We start from the raw sequence: 19869 nt of genomic DNA, 5'->3' as shown, positions 1-19869 counted from the left end.
GGTATGCAATACACAGTTTACTTAAGTCTTTTGCATAAGGAAGTTTGATTTGATTGATATTTTCCTAAGAACCTATTGCAGGCATATTGTCATTTATTACTGGGAGTTGTAGTGTAAGCCTATATAAAAACAACTCTGAATTATACTGAAGGAATAGGCAGCATTTACTCCCTATGTCAGTGAACAATATGATGGTCATCTATCTAGTTGTACAAGCTAGAAATCAGAGTATGAGCCTATATTTCTCCTTTCCCTCCCATATCCTATCAGTTCTGAAATCTTGCTTATTTTACTTCTTCCTAAGTATTTTGTGAATTGACTTTTTTAATTAATTTGTATTAAAAGCTGGTCTTCTCGCTCCAAAATCTTGCGACTATAGACTATCTACTGTTAAAAGAACATATGGGATGTGAACAATTCCCAGGAATGTGTTGTTTTAATTTGTCTGATTTTTCTCAAACTATTCAAATTCAGTTAGACAATATCCATCATATCATTGATAAATTTTCACAAATGCCTAGGGTGCCTAACTGGTTTTCTTGGCTTCACAGGAGATGGCTGGTAATTATAGATCTGCTTTGGTTATGTAACTGTATTCCTATTATGTTAATGTGTGTGCGCGATTTAATTAGTAGTTTAAAACCTATACATGCTTAAGTTACTCTACAAGAAGATATGTCAAAGAAATAATCAGTCCTCCCATGTTTTCTTCCGTCTGCTACCTCTATAGCTTTTCTTCTTCCTTCCTAATTACAACCCTTAAATAGAATTCGTGCCTCATATTGAATTTACCGAGTATCATAATTCCTCCAAGTGGTAAAGATACCTCAAGACAAATGCTGGACATAGAAGCCACAGGGCATAAATCTGCAAAGAAGTAAAAAGCTAACCTTTTCAAACAATATGGCTTCTCTCTCACTTACCAACTTTACATCTCCCTGTATGGTCCCAGATGACTGGTTAGCCAGAGACGGGTAAGATTCCTCAAGGGAGGAACAACCTAAGACAGGCACAGTCGCAGGGGGGCCATCAGGTGAGAAATTGAGGATCAACAGAGGTGAGGCTTAGAACCTCACCCCCCCTGTTTTGAGAGAAATCTGCATCCGTGGATGTTTTAATGCCCTTGTCTAGCTTGGATTAACACATAGTCTACAGGCACACACCTGATCATCTACATTTGCTCTCTTACAACACTAAACTATGTTTTCTACCTCTATCTTGCATCTACCTACCACTTCAGCATTTTATTAAAAATAAAAATAGTAATAATAATAAAGGGAGAAATGTGGGATCCACATATAAATCAAGTATAAAAATCAAATGAATATTCATATTGACCTGATTGTTTATAGTACATAATGCGTGATCAGAACTGAAAGTTTCTGTGATGAATGCCCTTGTACTGTTCACCATGTAACTTATTCACTATGTAAGAATTTTTTCACCATGTAAGAACTTGTTCGTTATGCTTCAGAAGATTGGAGACTGACGAGAATTAGGCTTGGGGTGGATTAATGATTGTGCATTGAGCATTGACTCCCCTATACAGAATTTTATTGTTGTTAACAACCATTTGATCAATAAATATGAGAGATGCCCTCTCAAAAAAAAAAAAAAGTCAACAAACACACAACCTCCACTTAAGAATTTGATGTAATAAACATTTTTACTGCCAAAAAAAAAAAAAAAAGCTGGTCTTCTCCCAGAGTGTGTCAGTCCTGATTTTTAAAAATTTCTAGCCTAGACCACAGAACAATATCAAGGGATTATTTTTCAACTAGCTCTTCTTTGTGCAGGCTGGCCTCAAACTCCAGGCTTGGGCCAAAGTGCTCAGCAGCCCTGGCCCAGCTCACTAACGTGAGTTATATACCTCTGCTACCCAAGAGAGCAAATTACAGGCAGAGATTTCAGCTTCTCTTCTTCACCTGGGACCCTTTTGGAGGGGGACCATTCACCTGGGACGCATTTCATATTACATGTCTGTGGTATATATGGTAATATATACAGGTCTGTTAAAGTTTTTCTACTTCTGTGCCAGTTTTTTGCCATTTCATAGAAACATTACCTAGTTTAAGAATTTCAGATTAGCACATAATTGTTCATAATACTGTTCTGTTTGTAATACTTCTTAATCTGTTGTCTTTATTTCCCCTTTCTCATGCTGTCTTTCTTACTTGTATCTTTTTTCCCCAAGCAGTTTTACCAGAGTTTTATTAATCTTCTTCAAAAGAACTGTCATTTTTTTTTTTTTGTTTTTGTTTTTTTTTTTTTTTGAGAGGGCATCTCTCATATTTATTGATCAAATGGTTGTAGAACTGTCATTTTTTAATCATCTCTTTCTTCAGCTTTTTCTTTCCTTTTCCTTTCTGTTTCCTTAGATTTGCTTTACTGCTTTTTTCCCCTCATCTTGATAAAAATGCTTATTAGTTGGGGCAGTTTGGTTTTGGTTTCATTTTTTAAAAGATGTTTTTAAAGCTTGTTTTTTTCATTACATACTGCTCTAGCTGTTATGTTACAAATTTATTCATAGTGTTGTCATTCTATTTAAGTATTTTGAAATTTTATCATTGCCTTCTTTTTCCCACAGTAAAAAGTTTGACTCCCATTTTTCCTTAGTATTTTTTACTTTTTGATTAGTTGCCAGTGTGTAACAAACCCCCAGTTAACCACCTCCTGCCTTGCACAGATTCTCTGACACACCCCAGTTGTAATGCCTGTGCACAGCATCTTGCTGTTTGGGGGCTCTCGTCCTGCTTGGTCTTTTCGCTCTGCCAAGAATGCCTTCCTCTTTCCACTCACGCCCCCACACTCTGCACTGGGCTGCCCTTCTGCTGGGCTGTTAGCCTTATAACATGTCGCCTAGTGGGTTCTGGCATTCTGCACTGGGCTGCTGTTGCCCAACATGGACACCCTTCACATCCTGGTTAGTCCCCAGCATCCTGTTCATCTTTTACCTAACCTTTTTATGCTCATTCTATTAATATGTAATTATTACAAGTACATAAGAAATGTAGAGATAAGTGGATAGTTACTGTATTGTTTCCATCACTCAAGAAATAATACGTTATGGATACAGTTCAGGCACCCTGGGACCTCATTTTGATTTATTTCCCTTCATTTCCTTACAGAGATTTATTGTCCTGATTTTGATATTTCTTAGTCTCATGAACTTTTAAAACAGATTAAGGCTGCCAACTGATGTAAGAAATACCCTCCAAACTAGTTGCAGCATAGACCAGAATTGCCCACACACCTAAGCATTCTCTTGTATCGAAAAACTTTGTAGTCCCTGGAAGAATTGTTGGGAATTTACCAAAGAAATATTTGTGTCATCTTTTACTGCATATCTTAAGTCAGAGTCTAAGAGTTTATCTAAAACTATGTAAATACTTGAGGAATGCTGTGATGTATGTCTTGTATTTAAGGATCTAACTGGTTAACACTAAATAATTAGTTGATGACTGTGATAATAAACCAGCAAATTATATGGCTCTTTGACCACTTAGGGCAAACTATATCATGCATAAGAAAAAAATCTAGATCTAACAGGCTCATTAATTTGCATTTCCAAATAACCTTTGATAGCTAATTGGAGAAATGGTTATATAAAAAAAACAAACTGTGCAGGTGACTTTTCTAAAATCTTTTATAATTTCTTAAAAGAATTTTAGCCAGTTAGGTTGTTGATATAGGTTGTGACACATGAAATTAATGTCTAAATTGGACTTAAAAGAGTTCTGACTCCTTAAGACAAGTAATGATTCTGTAGCATCTTACTACACTGATAGACAGTGACTGCAACGGGGAGGGGCGGGTGAGGACTTGATAATATGGGTGAATGTTGTAACCACAATGTTGTTCATTTGAAACCTTCATTAGATTGTATATCAATGATAACTTAATTTTAAAAAGGGTACTATAGTCCTATCAGATACTGAAGAAGAAGAAAAAGAGTTCTGACTTCTAAAGCCGTTATTTGATTGATCATTTTACTGTGTCTCATTTTAGCAAATATAATGATTTGCCTCTTCCGATATGTGTTCTGTTTTTTATTTATAGTGATAGCTTCCAGTGGCCTTTTAAATGATTGAATAATGGAAATGGATCCAAAATAATAAGTGACTTCTCTACTGAAACAGTAGAAGATTTCTTCATATCGCCTTCCAGTGGCTAACTAAATTCAGTCTTCAGGAAGGGACCAAGCAAGTGAAATACAGAAAACTGAAGAGAAGAAAACCTCATTTTGGAACTCTCCTTGACTGTCCTTAACCCCTATCTTTCTCCTTGTGAACTTATAAATAGTGAAGACCAAAGAAATAGAAGACACATTTGGGTGGGAGCTTTACACCAAGAAATTTGCCTTCAAAGCTGCTATTTGGCAGGAAAAGTACATCAAGTTCCTGTCTGATTTTTTTTTTTTAACAAGATTTCTTATGTCCTTAGATTTTGAAGGATAAGACAAATATAAGTACAGCACACTGTTTTTAGCAGCTGTGTAAGAATAATGAGATTTTAAATTAAGGGCTTTGTCATGTGACTGTTTTGCCATAGGAGTTGACTACTCAGATCTTTGGGAGCTCTTTAATGTTGTATTTCTGATCTGTTACTTTGATGACATTATTTGCCCACACGAGTCCACCTCTCTTTCTAATTATGGCCTTGTTATGAACAGTGTTTGAGCTCACTGTGCAAATGTCAATGTTTTATCCATTTAAGCAACATCATATTGCCATCACTGCAGTGATGCATGAGGAAGTTGCATGAGGTGAACATAGACATAGCTCTTTCCCCTTCCCCCCATTTTTTAAATGTAACAAATACTTTTTATGTTCCCCTTCCCCCCTCCCCCTTTCCCCTTCCCCCTTTTGGAAACGTGTCAAGAGCTAGATAGTTTAAGATGAGCAATTGAGGGGACTGAGAGTGATCCACACAGAGCCTGGCTTCTTTGTGCTTCATCACAAGGCGTGCTGCTGGCCAGCCAAATTAAGTACCCTTTCAACGAGAACCACGTGGGAAATCCAGCTGGCAGACTCAAGGAGTTCAGGAAACAGGACCACGGAGGTTACACTCTGGGGTAAATATTCTCCTGTGTCTAACTTTGGAAGAAGACTGTGTATGTATATGTATCATGGGGAATATATACTGCTTTCTGATCTATTTAATTTTGGAGAGTATCAGTGGGCTGGTCTGGAGGAAAACTGATGCTGGTTGGTATTTGAGGAAGTTAATGTGAACTAAACAGAAAAATTCATGGTTCTTTTAACTCAGAAATATATTAGCTTCTTTCATACAACCCTCCAGGTCTGTCACATTTGTCTGTTTTTTTCACGGTCATATATTCATAGACTATTGCTTTTATTTAGAACTTCTCTGAGGTATGGAGCCTAATAAGTAATCTGAAGAGGCTCAGAGGGCAGATCTTTCTGTAAAGAGGGCATCTGAGAGTAATCACAGATGCCTTTATACATTGGTGTCAGCTTCTTGGAAGCATAAATGGTTTGAGCTTTCTCATTTTCAGATCCTGGCAATGAGGTTGGATGCCTCACCTTACTGAAAAGAGACACTGGACCTAAATGGCGCAGCATGACTTTGTGCCTGCTTGGCTAAATTTCTCAACACCACAGTCAGCTAAGGTACTCTTCTTCATTTCTTGAGGAACTATTCCAAATACCAACTCTTTTCATCCCAACTTTTCTGTGGCCTCTATTTTACAGTATTGGTGTTTTGGGTTTATTCAACCTTCTCTGAGGACTTCTACATTTCTTTTAACAGGATATAAATAATTAGGCAGTCAAAGTCAGCGTGTGCCCTGATGCTGCAAAGTGTCCCTTCTTTTATTCCATTGCATCCTAACCTTTTCTCATTATATGGCACACTTGAGACTCCCTGTTTATACACTAGTTGCAGCACTCTTTGGAACTAAAACATACCTGCTAATCTATTACCGAGAAGAAAGGAGCAGAGGTAAAAGGGAAGCAGTTTTTGAGGAAATGGACCTTTAAAATGAACACACATTTGTCTATAGTAGTAGGTAAGGTGGAGGAAAAAGGAGAGGCAGTGATTGATTAATACATGCATCTCAGATTAAATCCTAAAAATTCTGTTTAGAGTAATAATCTACTTAATGATTTTGGAGGAAATGTGGGTTGCATTAGGAGTAAAGACAAGTGGAACAACCAGTTCATGTGGAGTAAAGTAGCCCTAGTCACAGTACACATAACAGCCTAACTTATTGATTTAAGAAACCTTTGAGAAGCTAGTAAACTTAAAAATGCTTCCCATTTTACAAGTAATATAGGAGGCACAAAGGTAGGTAGTCTCACCAAAAAAATGGCCTACCTTCCCTATTTTTAAATATGAATTTTGGGGAAGATGTTCCTGGTCTAGACCCACAACCTTTTACTCTAAACTTCATTTTGAATTGCCCTTGTGAAATACCTGAGATCTCATAATTGACATCATCTGACCCAAGGCTTACGGGTGATGGGCCTGAGGTAGGTATAGGATCCAGGAAAGCATTGAAAAGTATGTAGACATTGTATCTGCAAAGAATATTGATTTGGCACAAGGAACAGAGTAATAAGGAAGAAATATGATTTCAATATTTCCAGTAAAGTGACAGTGGCAAAGTTGTGTGGTGTTGACATAGGGTAGACATGTAAAGCACTGGAATGGAATAGAGATTTCAGGAATAGTCTTGTACATAATAGTTATCTTAGACTGAAGTGCTAAGGTAATTCAATGCAAAAGTGGGTTAATAAATGGCTCTAGAACTGTATATGGAGGCAGGGGGAAGGCCTCTTCATATTCTATACACAAAACAAAATGGATTGTAATCTAAATTAAAGAGTTAAAAAACATGAAACTTTTAGAAGAAAGGAGAGTAGAAAAGCTATAACCTATTAGAATGGCTAAAATAAATACTGACAACACCAAGTATTGGTGAGGATATTAATAAAATAGATATCAAGATGTCTGTGCCCCCACCTATATTTTTCCTGGAAGCCTTTGTCAATTATAGCCATACTTTGCATGACTTTTTAGACTTTGGTTGCTATCATTTGAGACCAAAGAATATCATAGAATAAAATTATTTGGAATAGGAAGGGACATCTATAATAGTGTTTCTCAAACTGCTTCCTTTTAGTTGTATAATCTCAAAGACTTAGTCTCCCTGACCTCTTTCCTCATGTGTAAATAAGTAAAATGGGGATGATGCCAAACAGTAGTTTTATGAGTAGTAAGTAATATTTGGAAATAAAGTATTTTGGAAAACTATAAAAATTCCATGTAGTTATTAATGGACTACCAAAGTGGTATTTAACCCTTTCTCTCCAGTTCTAGAATAATTTGCAGAAATAATAAAGCTGTTTTGAACTTTTTAGAGCAAGCATCTTGCTTTTCCTTTCCAGTTGCAAGATTAACTTAATATTAAATGTAAAATTTTGGGGCTTATTCTCTATGGATATTAACAGAGCCTGTTTTTTTTTCTCATGCAAATAATTAAAGTAGCTGCCTTTTCTCCCTTTTTGGAATAAAGGAAATGAGTTAATGGCTGAACATGTAACCTAGGGCTTCTCTAACTCATGGGCCTGTGGTCCCCTTATTATGATCAATATGCTCCTTATGGGGAGGTTCTGCCACCATTCTTACCTGTTTTCTAAAAGCCTGATGCAAAACCTAAAATACTGAAAGAGACTGATAACTACCTACCTGTTTGCTTTTCTGTACTTTATCATCTTAGTCACCTACAGCCACCTTCGAAAAACACGGAGAGCACCTACCCCGAGGAGACCGTAGATTTGGAGTAAGCCGTCGTCGACATAATTCCTCTGATGGCTTTTTTAACAATGGATCGCTACGGACTACAGGAGGTAAGCCATGCCCCAACTTCCATGAGTGTGTTTAAGCTACTTAGGGCAAGCCCAGGCTGGGGGTGCAAGTACATAGTCTTGAAATATGACCTTTTAAAAACGTAGTTCTCAATTAGACCCTCAGGTAGTAAGTATTCAACTGTATTGGCTTTCTAACGTTTTTATGTTCTAATGAGTCATTTGTTGAAGAACTCATAGAGAAATTACATTAAAAGAAAAGATAAAAGATTTCTTTTTTGTGGGCTTAAACTTTTTTTTAAAAGGTTCCTTGAAGGGCTTTAAAACAGATCAGGAAGCAAACAATTTAATGTGTTACTGTTTCTTACTGTTCTAGATACCTGGCATCAGCCCTCCCTTTTCCGCCATGATTCTGTGGACTCTGGTGTCTCAAAGGGAGCATATGCTGGAATCACAGGGAATCCGTCTGGTTGGCATGGCTCTTCCCGAGGTCATGATGGCATGAGCCAGCGTAGTGGGGGTGGCACAGGGAACCATCGCCACTGGAATGGCAGCTTCCACTCCCGGAAAGGCTGCGTCTTTCAGGAAAAGCCACCTACAGAGATTAGGGAAGAAAAGAAAGAAGACAAGGTGGAAAAGTTGCAGTTTGAAGAGGAAGACTTTGTAAGTATGAAGGTTTAGATGTGTACTTAAAGTCTAACAAATAATTTCTTAAATAGAAGACCATGATGAGAACATTTCAGAAATAACTAAAAAGGGAGCCCCTGGGTTTAGATTTTTACTATTTTTAGAGGTTAGAAGTTGATTAGTATGAAGATGATAACTACAATTCCTGTGTAACTCTTAGCAAACCTTTGTGTTTCATCTTTATGTCTGGAACTTTTTAGTTTCCCATACGTTTTATAAGGTTCAGTATTCAAATATAATTATGTAAAAGTATGGTTTTGCACATTGAATTATCTTTCTCCAGCTATCAAAACGCACTTTTTTCTCTTGATACTGCTTTTTTAATACAAAATAATTATGGTGTTATAGACCTACAATTAGCATTTTAATTGTTGCCTTATATGTTCAGTAAAATTTGATGCTTTTGTGTGTTGAATTACATGCCTTTTGCCCTCTACAGCAAAAGAGTTGGAGTTTTTAGTGCACCTTTTAAAAAATAGCTTAATAATTATTTTATTCAACCAAATATATCCAAATTGTCATTTTAACATGTAATTGATACCTTTAAAATTATTAATGAGATAATTTGTTGTTTGTACTAAGTCCTCAAAATCCTTTGTGTACTCTATACTTGTAGTTCATTTCAATATAGACTATATATTTACATATTCCAAGTGCTCAGTAACCACATGGGACCAATGGCTATGCTATTGGATGGTACAGCTCTAGGTATTTTATAGGTTGAACATTAGATTAGCCAATCACTTCTGTAATAGCTATTTTAGTACATTAATAAAGCCAACTAAACAAGTCAAATTTAGGCATCAGCTCCTCTTCTCCTTACAGTCTAACAAATATCCTTGTCGGTGGAGGGGGCCTTGAATTAAATGTGATTGACTAATGTGAATTCCTACCCCAGGCATCTGTCCTTCAAAACTTTATGCTTGGAAAGATCTATACTGCCCTGACATACTGAGTTATTTGTCCAGAATGTTCTGGATATCCAGTAGACAACCAGAAATTACAATGACACTGAAGTATAACTTGCCTTATTTATTCAATAAACTTTTTAAAAAATCCAAGAAATACTGATGGGAATGATTAAGAAACAAAACCTCTCATGTTCCTCACATTCTGGGAACTTGGTGAAAACCTCATCAAACCAGCAACAAAAAAAATTTTTTGATTGTATTCTTATTATAAAATAAGTTTCTGTATTTTTATTCTACATAATCAGATGAACTCACGGTAATTATAATTTATATCTGACATGACTGTTTATCTAAAGTACATCTATTATGACAGCCATCTGAGTGTATAGAAAACAAGTTCATTTGGGTTTCTTTAATAATTGGTAGAAAAGAGATGGTAATAAACAGGAAAGTAGTGTGGGGTAAAGTGAAATTTAAACTAGGAACTGTACTCTGATTGGCATAGTTTGATAAAAAGATCCAGTGTCAGTTGTGTGGCATTCCCAGCGGAAAACTGACAACAGAAAGAAAAATGTTAAGTTGCTTTATCAAACCAAACAAGAATAGGGTCAATAAGGACAAATTTATTTTGCATTTGTTTTTATGAAATATTCTAAGTATCCATAAAAGTATGAAGAAAAAAAGTCACGTACACACATCACCTAGCTTTGTTAATTGCATTATGCCAAATACACACACTGTAGAGCATTCTTACACAGAAGAGACAAGATACTACAGAATTACAGAATTAGAGCTTCTCTAATTGTATTCTCCTTGCTTTCCCCCAGAGGTAATCACCATCTTGATTTCAGTGTTCCATTATCCTCATGCATTTTTTTGATAAATTTTATGTATGTATCCATAAACAATCTCTAGTATAATTTTGCCTGATTTTAATCTTCATATGAATTGTTTCCTGTTATAGTTCTATGTGCTATTTGCTTAAAATTGAGATTTATCTGAATTGATAGCTAATACAGCTCTAGATAAATGGTTATCAACCAGTAGCAATTCTGTGCCCTCTGGCACATTTGACAACACCTAGAGAACTTTGTTGGTCACAGCTGAAGGTAGTGTTAATTGGCTTCCAATACATGGAGAGCAGGAAAGCAGGATGCTAACCATCGCACAATGCAGAGGACAACCCTGTAGTGAATTAACCAGCCCAAAATTTCAATATCTTTCTTGAGGAACCCTACTGAAGGTCTTTTTCAGTACTGTGTAGTAAATATTGTGTGAATATGCTAGACTTATTTACCCATTTTCTTGGTGATAGACATTTAGGTCATAAAAGATCTTATTTCGGAGGATAAATCTGAGGGACTGGCACTTAGATGTTGTAACTGGTGAAGGATGAGTCAAAAATAAAATTTTTATCCAAAGCAAAGTTGATGAATAGTAAGCAATTATTTTAAAAATAAGAAACAGGAGCCAAATTGGAGAGAGAAGTTAACGAGTTAATGGTCCCAAAGAGATGGGTGAGATCTACGGGTTTGCACATGAAAATAAAGGTAATAAGTGAGGTTTGTGAATAGATAGAGCACCTAAGGAGAATAATACATACAGAGAGGAGGCCTAGAGCAGAACCTGTGGAATAGCAGTAAAGGGGACTGAGAAGTAATTGCTTGAAGAAAGGGGTATATCAGGAAAACACAGTCAAAAATAACAAATGAAAGGTGTTTTGGGGACCTAGTGAGTTGTTAGATAGTAATGTCTACCTTGCAATATTGTTGTAAGGAATTGCAGGTCACATTTGTTGAATGATATGTATGAAACACTTAGCACACACCTTGACACACAGATTTTTCAGTGTTAGCTATTATTAAATGTGGGAAAGAACTTTAGATTGGCAGTTTGAAGCAACCTTTCAAATGTTATTTTCAGAAGTGATTTCCTTGGCTGGAAGGATTAGAGAATGAGTCTATGATGAGAGTGGTACTCTATGAATACTTAGAGAAAGAGGAGCCAGGTGTGAGAGTAGAGTTTTCTAGGATTGAGAGATGTTATATGTGTTTAGAACCTGAGGAACATTTGAGAGAAGGGATTCTGAGAGGATGGCAACAGTGCACCTATAGCTTTTGGATCTACTGAATTCTCCAGTAAAAGCAGAGTCCCTTAATATCAGGAGCAATGTTAGGATGTTTACTCTCACAATTCATATTTGGCATTTCATTGGAAATCCTAGGAAGTGCAACAAGTCAAGAAAATGAAATAAAATACATACAAATTAAAAGAAAATAAAATTTTCTATTTGCAGATGACATGATTTTACATAGAAAAATTCTAAGGACTCTAGAGAGTATGACAAAGTTTCATACAAGGTCAATATTTTAAATCCAATTGTATTTTTTTATATTAGCAACAAGCAATTGGGAAATGAAGTTTTATAAAACCTCATTTGTAAATTTAAAAAAAACCCTAGAAAATGCTTAGGAATGAATTGAACAAAGTTGAAGATGCCTATACTGAACCACAAAATGTGTCCAAGAGAAAGAAAATAATAAATAAGCAACAAGCAACATCATTTTGAGTGGAAAGCTTTGAATTGGAAGGCTCAGTGTGGTTAGGATATCAATTCTATGGATTCTGCACACCATCAGCCAGCATGCTTTCTAAAAGAAATTGGCAGAATTTGTATTGAAACGCAAAAGACCTAGAATACCCAAAGTAACCTTGAAATGGAACAGATTTGGAAGACTTGTACTACCTAAATTGAAAACTTAGTATCAAACTACAATAATCAAGATAATGTCAACATTTTCACGTTGACAGATCATACAGCAGAATAGAGAGCCCAGAAATAAGCCTACATTTTTTTAACAACAATAAAATTCTCTATAGGGGACTCAATGCACAGTCATTAATCAACCCCAAGCCTATAATATCTCAACAGTCTCCAATCTTCTGAAGCATAACAAACAAGTTCTTACATGGTGAACAAGGTCTTACATAGTGAATAAGTTCTTACATGGTGAACAGTGCAAGTAAGCCTACATTTTTATGGTCACTTAATTTTCAACAAAAGTACCAAAGCAGATAATAGAGAAAGAACTGTGTGTTTAACAAATGATGCTAGAATGACTGCATGTGTATATCCTCTCCCCATACTTCATAGCATCCAGAACAATGAATTTGAAATGAATTAGCGACCTAAACATAAGGCTTACAACTACAAAACTTCTCAAAGGAAATTTTAGGAGAATGTCTTTCAGCTTGGGGGGATAGAAAATGATTTCTTTGGACATAGGAAACAATAATCACAAAAGAGAACACTGGTAAATCAGGCTTCATCAAAATTTAAAACTTCTGCTTTTTTCACAGACTCAGAAAATATTTAGAAAACTTACATATGAAAAAGGACCTAGCCATATATCTATAATATGAATAACTCCTACAACTCAGTAATAAAAAGAACTCAGTTTTTTTTTTTCAATGAGCAGAATTTGAACAGACACTACAAAAGAGGATCTACAAATGACCCATAAGCATATGTCATTCCAAGGGAAGTGTGGAAATTCAAATTAAAGACCACTATGAGATAATGCTGCGCACACACCAAAATGGCTAATATTTAAAAGCCTGAAAACACCAAATCTGGTGACATTTTAGAGCAGTTGGAACTCTCAAACATTGTTAATAGGAGTGTGAAGTAGTATAACTATTTTGGTGAAAGGTTTGGCGCTTTCTTAAAAAAATAAACAAACCTATCCAATAACCCAGCATTTATACTTCTAAGTATTTATTCAAAAGACATACATGTGTGTTTACTGTAATTTTATTCATAGTATCCCCAAACTGGAAACAGTTTAAAAGTCTGTCTGCACAAAAATGGAAAAGTTGTGGTGTTCATGTAATGAACTACTTACCCAGTTTCAAAAATAAAAAGGAATGACTGATAAAACAACATGGTGAGTCTCAGTAAAGCCTTGCACAAAAGGATACATCCTGTGTGACTCCACTTACGTGTGGAACAGGCCACGTGGTCTGTGCTAGGAAAGAACATGGAAACCGTGCTTGTTTGTGTGGAGAGGGACATGAGGGAACTTCCTGATTATAGGAAGTATTTTAGCTTTAGAGGTTGAGGAGGTGTAAGCATTTTTCAAAATTCATGGAATGGTACACTTAGTGTTTGTGCATTTATCATATGTAACCAAGTTTTTTGTTTTTTTGTTTTTTTAAGTCACAGTACTTGAAAAGATTTGAATTGAGGATTTTATACTCTGTCAAACTTAAAGATATGAGGGTCACAGACAAGTACCAATGTGTAAGAACTCAGACATTGTTTCAAAGCTTTTCCTGAGGGAAGTACTAGACAACAAGCTTCAGACAACTACACTAACTAGAAAGATAACAAAAGGAATGGTGACAAATACTAAGTAATATGGTTAATTGTAGAACTAAATGAGTTTTAAAGAATATAGCAGGTAGTAGCTCTGAGCTCTGACAGTCTAGATACAGCATAAGTTTTTTAAGCAGGAGAATAGGGAGAGCATGTACAAAAAAACTAACATTTATTAATCATATTGGTGGTGTAATACTGTTATTCTAAGACTGTTGAATATAATATGGGTTAAAGCAATTAAATATGATACCCTATACCTATGTCCTTGAAAGTGCAGGATTCTCAGTGTAGAAATACAGATAGAAGATAATTCAGTAAGAACCCCAATGTACTCAGTTTGAATGGGAAATACCAGTAAGAAGTTGTGAAGTATTTTAATCTTTGAAAATATATATGTATTTCTAGACTCTGCCCACTGAAAAGATCTAAAAGCAATGACCAACCCCATAACAGTGAGCATCCCTTGCATTCAGATTGTGGTCTTTAAATAGTATTTCTGGACAGGATCGATAAGATAAGCTTGGAATGTTTTGTCATACTACGTAGCAAAGAAGTAACTAGACTATTAGGGTCATATAAAAGGGGTTTGGAAGCCAGATGAAGAGGTTTGCACTGGCCAAATACATGTATCAGTTAAGGATAACTGCAAGGGTTTGAATCAAACCAAATATTAAACTGTGAGTTCACAGTGATACCTCACCTTAGAAATAAGCATGTATTCTGTCTTTTCCTCATCAGTTATACCACTGAGTCATCAGATAGATGAGAAGCTGCTTTTAACTAAAGTATCATTGATATACAATCTTGTGAATATTTCATATGAACAACATTGTAGTTTCAACATTCACTCATTTTATCGAGTCCTCACCCCACCCACATCACAGTCACTATCTGTCACATAGTAAGATGCTATAGAGTCATTACTTCTTTGTGTTGTACTGCCTTCCCCGTGACCTGCCTATATTGTTGTGATTGCAAATTATAGTGCCCCCTAATCCCCTTCTCCCTCCCCATCCACACTCCTCAGCCCCTCCCCTTTGGTAACCACTAGTTGAGAAGAAGTTGCTTTTTATGGAAGTATACTACTAAAGAAGGAATGATAAAATTAGAAGATGACTATTTTGCAGCTGGTAGCAAGTCAAGACTTTTAGGCTATGAGCATAATGCTTGCTGACACCACAAAAAGAAACAAAACTACATGTATGTGTCTCCCAAAGGAAGAACATAAAACCAGCAATAAGTTGTTTTGCCAGAATGAGGGTGGGGCAACAGGGCAGTACTCTATAATGTCTAGAATCAACTACCGATTTATTGGAAATACAGAGGTATAGGTTGTTTTTTTTTAAATAACTTACAGATTAAGAGAGGTAAGAGGTGTTTTTTGGAGACAATAGTTTTGAGGGATATATACTTGGGTGGTAAAGGAAAAAGAAGAGGTGATCACTGTAAGCCAGGACTGTCATCGGTTTTAGAGGAGAGGAAGGGATTGAGTTACTTACTTGCTTATTTTTAAATGAGACTTACAAAATATGTCTGGTTTGGCTGGCAATGTTTTGTTGCTTTAACTGAGTGGTGATTATGAGAACGTTGGCCCGTTTTATGCAGTTTCCTATATCTGTGTTATATTTTACTATTTTAGAAAAGTAAATGAAAAGAGAACAGAGATGTCATCACATAAATAGGGGCAGTATCTCTGAAAACCTTAGGTATAATGTGACCAAGAACACAAGCCTGTTAAAGCACAAAGACTTAGCTTTTATCCGTGAAGATCCCTTCTGCCTATACTTAACCATCCAGAGGAGTGTATTTATCTGTTTTTCATATTCTATCACTGGTTTGTCCATTTAATAGCGAGTTGGTAGTTGAGTTTCTGTCTGTTCTTATTTTGTGCTAGTAGTACTCACCTTCACAAGTTGAAAATATCCCTGCTGGGGCCCCATCCCTTGAGATTTTGCTTTAGAAGCTCTGTAGTGGATTCTGGGGATCTCTTTTGTTTAATAATTCATGTGCACTTGTGCTGAAAAGCCGTTTTCCACACTATTGCTAGATTGTAAAGTTTTGGCTTGGACACCCACGTCATACAAGTGTTGTACAGCTAGTTACTGAGTCCAGTTTAGTGCTCTTAACTTACCTCCATCCTTCCCTTCAACTCGTCCTCTACTCCTCTTGCCTTCATTACTCTCCCTGGAATTGGTTTCACAGTGGTCTCCTAGTTGGTGTTTAACCCATCAGATACATCCTTCAGGCTGCTACCAGACTCTGTAAACTGATGATTGGATTCTGTTACATCTGTGCATGAGAGATGCATCCTCACTATATACAGAATAAAATTCAGTCTTCCTAAAAAATATTCCACAGTCTGGCTCTTGCCTGCTTCCCCAGACATGTGTTTCCCCACATAAGGGTGTCCCTTCTTCCCTAACACTAACCATGCTGAAGTACTTGTAGATGTCCAAATATTCTGTTCTTTTTCATGCATTCCTGTCTTGGTGTTCACAGAGCATTCTGTTCCTGGGTTCACCTATTTTCTACCTTTGTAATTCATCTTTAAGGGCTCTTAATCATCACCTCTAAGGAAACCTTTTCTGATAGTACCTCTCTTTCAAGTGGAACTGACTATTCCTTCTTAGTACCCCTTCTTCCCTAATGTGAATTTTTATCATAGCCCCTGTAACCTTTTATTGTACTTAACTTGTGTACAGGTTTATATTTATAGTGAGACTGTGACCCTTCTGGGGACAACAGCTCTTTAATTGTCTTAATTGCCTTGTCTTCCTAGCACTGTCCCTGGCACATTGTCTGCCCCTACCTTAAAGCAGTCTTAGAAATTTTATGAATACTACACATTTCACTAACCAGATTGTCCTGTTTTAAATCTGAGGAAAGTGTTCACATTCTTACCCATTCAGTTTTCTGTGCCTCCTTAATTTGGCATACATATGCCATAGAAAGATGCACATTTAGTCTATTTATTTACAAAAGGAATAATTAAGTAACCCCTACCTACATTAAAGGAAATGAAACCCATGAGAGCCTAAGATTAATATTAAAGACCTGTTGATTTTGCATTTCAGCATCTTCTGTTAATTCTTACTACAGTGTTAAATAAGTGCTGGTGATGTATAGTTATTTGATAGATTACTTGTGATGGCTACTTTGCAAAAAGTGCCAAAATGATTAGCTTTCTATATCAACCATTAATATCCCTTTTTTCCTAGCCTTCTTTGAATCCAGAAGCTGGCAAACAGAATCAGCCATGCAGACCTATTGGGACCCCTTCCGGAGTGTGGGGTAGGTAGATTTTGCCATTTTAAAGGTACAACTTTACATTTTTCTTAGGGAAAGGAGCAAAAATTCTTTGTTTCTTTGTCTCTTGTTTCTCATCCCATTTGCACATGGTAATAACTAACACCTAATCTTACTCTGCCCCCCTCCCCAGTACCATCAAAGTATAATGATAGTAGAATCAGAGTATAGACAATTAAGAGTTTGTGGAACCCTGAATTTGGAGGCAGAGGCAGATTTTAAGCAAAGGGAGACATTGATGACATTTATAGTACAAAACTCATAAGAAGTAACTTTTAATTAACATTGCTAATTCATTTGTAACAATTAGGTTGAATTTTATGTGTTAACAGTTATCTCCTAAATATTTGGTAGGCATATATAACAATATATTCTAAGCATTCTTCCATATCACTAAATACTCTTCTAAAATGTTCTTAAAAGGTTATACAGTGGCACATCCTATAGACCATTTTGTTCAACCAGTTTCCAGTTGCTGACTTTTGAGGGAGAAGGTGGGGAGACTGTTGAACAGTTATAAATAATGCTTGTTATGTAAGGCAAGGGGGAAATGTAAATACATATGTGCATTTATTTATATTGAGAATAACTGGCCTTACAAAAAAATAACAGCAACATGTCAGTGTATTTCAAAACAAACCTGATCTGTGGGATCTTTCACATTTATAAATTGGACTCTCCTAGTCTCTGTGTTAGATATACTCAGTAGCCAGGCATCCTAGTGGGAACACTTTAGCATATCTAAATACTGGTTTTGGATTTTAGAGAATCAAAGGTGATTGCTGTACCATTTCCTCTTTGTTAGTGATGTATAGCATTGCTCGCTTTAGTTTGCTTCATCGGAAGTCCCCATGGCAGACTCCTTTCCCCAATTTCCTCATCTCTCTCCATTCCCATGCTGACAGGAGCTGCCACCCTTGGATATATTATTGTTTGGTCTGTTGCTGAATGATCACACCATACCCTTAGACATGTTATGCTCCCAGTGGACTATAACATCTTTGAGTTTTCTGGTTGGTTTATGAATTTAGAATCGAGTGCTTCATACACTGCCATTTTTCCTGTGATTCATTCCTGAGTAGTATCACTTGAGAGTTTCTATTACGTGCACACCAGGAAGTGTTTGTTCTTCAGTCTCAATTTTCAGCTCTTTATTGAAACTGAAGCCTTCCTATAAACTATGCTGCTTTGTGTTAACTGATAGGTTTGACATTCTTGTCTCCCCACTGTTATATTTCACAGAAAACCCACCTAGTGCCAAGCAACCCTCCAAAATGCTAGTCATCAAAAAAATCTCCAAAGAAGATCCTGCTGCTGCTTTCTCTGCTGCATTCACCTCACCAGGATCTCACCATGCAAATGGCAACAGGTCATCAACCATGGTTCCGAGTGTCTATAAAAACCTAGTTCCTAAGCCTGCACCACCTCCTTCCAAGGTATGATTTAGAATCAGTGTCTTACACAGCAGAGGTTTGGGAATAAATTATGAAAAAACTTCAGTAAACTTATTTTTTCCTGTTGAATCATTCCCCAGATAGTCATTAAGTACCTGTTACATGTATAATATTTTACTCTTGTCTCCAAACACTCTTGTGCTCTCCCAACTGGATTCTCTCATACTCATTAACTTCAATTCATCTCAAAAACTGCTTCTAATTTGCTGTTACCAAGCAATTCTGTCAGTTATTCTTTCTATAATGCTTCCCTCTATTCCTGTGCCATCTTACATTTACTATTGTAGTGTACCCTTCTACTCCTTCTACTTCCTTATCTTTCTGTATCACTTCCTTTCCTAAATCCCTTCAGTGATTCCAGACTATCTGTAGCAGGGTTTCATAAACTGTTTCTGTAAAGGGGCAGATAATAAATACTTTGTGTTCTTGGTCACATATAACATAGCATGTTTGTTAAATTTTCTTTTCTTCCCTTCCCTGCATCCCCTTAAAAAATGTAAAAAAAAAAATACTATTAGTTCATAGACCACATAAAAACAGGCCTTGGGCCAGATTTGGCCCAGATAGTGTAGGTTGTAACCCCCTGATATTTAATACAGTATCCAAACTCATTAGCAGTAGCATGTATAATTCTTCATAGCCTGATAAGCACAATCCATCTTTTACATTTTACTGCCCTTTCTTTCTCTTACCTAAGGAATTATTCATCCTTCAAGTTAATGTCATCCTCCCTCTGAATCCTTTTCTATCACATACATCTAATAACGCTTATATCTCTATAATTGAATAGCATTCTGTTATCACAATATCCATAACACTCTACTGCATCTATTTATTTCTTCACTTGTAATCTCCTTAAGAGCAGGTTTGGGTCCTTTCCTATTTGTATCCCTAGCACCTTCACAAGAGCATTGAGTAATTGCTTGAATGAACTCCAGCCACTTTAAGGAAGTAATTAGAATTTACAAACAAATTAATCTGTGTTATTGAGAGAAAAACCAGTAAGCATTGATTCACTTAATTTTGTGAGTGTAACAACTATATTTGATGTTTACAAGTAATACAAAGAAGTACAACATTGGTCATGCCCCTCAGGAGCTGAAAGTCTAATTGGGATGACAAGATATAATCTAGTTGTTTGATTTTGTATGAAATACAGTAACAGGTCGTAATAAATTCTAAACAGATTTGGAATAACTAAATTAATTAAACACTAGTTATACAATTCAGAGGAGCAGGATCAGTTCAGACTATGACCATCAAGGAAAATTTTACTGAAAAACCATCATTTGAACTGA

At 36.2% G+C, this 19869-nt stretch overlaps 1 protein-coding gene and 1 long non-coding RNA gene across 3 annotated transcripts in view; one reads left to right on the top strand and one right to left on the bottom strand.

Moving 5' to 3' along the window:
* The window catches only part of GPBP1L1 (GC-rich promoter binding protein 1 like 1), a 58712-nt gene that overhangs the window by 24065 nt on the left and 14778 nt on the right, over window positions 1–19869 (top strand). For both annotated transcript variants that reach the window (XM_017668104.3, XM_017668105.3), the window contains 6 exons: window positions 4060–5074; window positions 5519–5633; window positions 7745–7874; window positions 8209–8495; window positions 17030–17102; window positions 18360–18553. In XM_017668104.3, the coding sequence (XP_017523593.1) occupies window positions 5574–5633; window positions 7745–7874; window positions 8209–8495; window positions 17030–17102; window positions 18360–18553 (744 nt within the window). In that variant the 5' untranslated portion in view covers window positions 4060–5074; window positions 5519–5573. The remainder of the gene's footprint in view (window positions 1–4059; window positions 5075–5518; window positions 5634–7744; window positions 7875–8208; window positions 8496–17029; window positions 17103–18359; window positions 18554–19869) is intronic.
* LOC140848885 (uncharacterized) overlaps window positions 8505–19869 on the bottom strand; it is a 29064-nt gene continuing 17699 nt past the window's right edge. Inside the window, exon 3 of the long non-coding RNA XR_012130149.1 lies at window positions 8505–16077. This is a non-coding gene — a long non-coding RNA (uncharacterized lncRNA). The remainder of the gene's footprint in view (window positions 16078–19869) is intronic.

Source organism: Manis javanica, chromosome 4, assembly GCF_040802235.1.
Source record: "Manis javanica isolate MJ-LG chromosome 4, MJ_LKY, whole genome shotgun sequence".
Taxonomy (NCBI): Eukaryota; Metazoa; Chordata; class Mammalia; order Pholidota; family Manidae; genus Manis; species Manis javanica.
The sequence above is the reverse complement of the archived record's forward strand: the minus strand, read 5'-3'. Positions and strand labels throughout refer to the sequence as shown.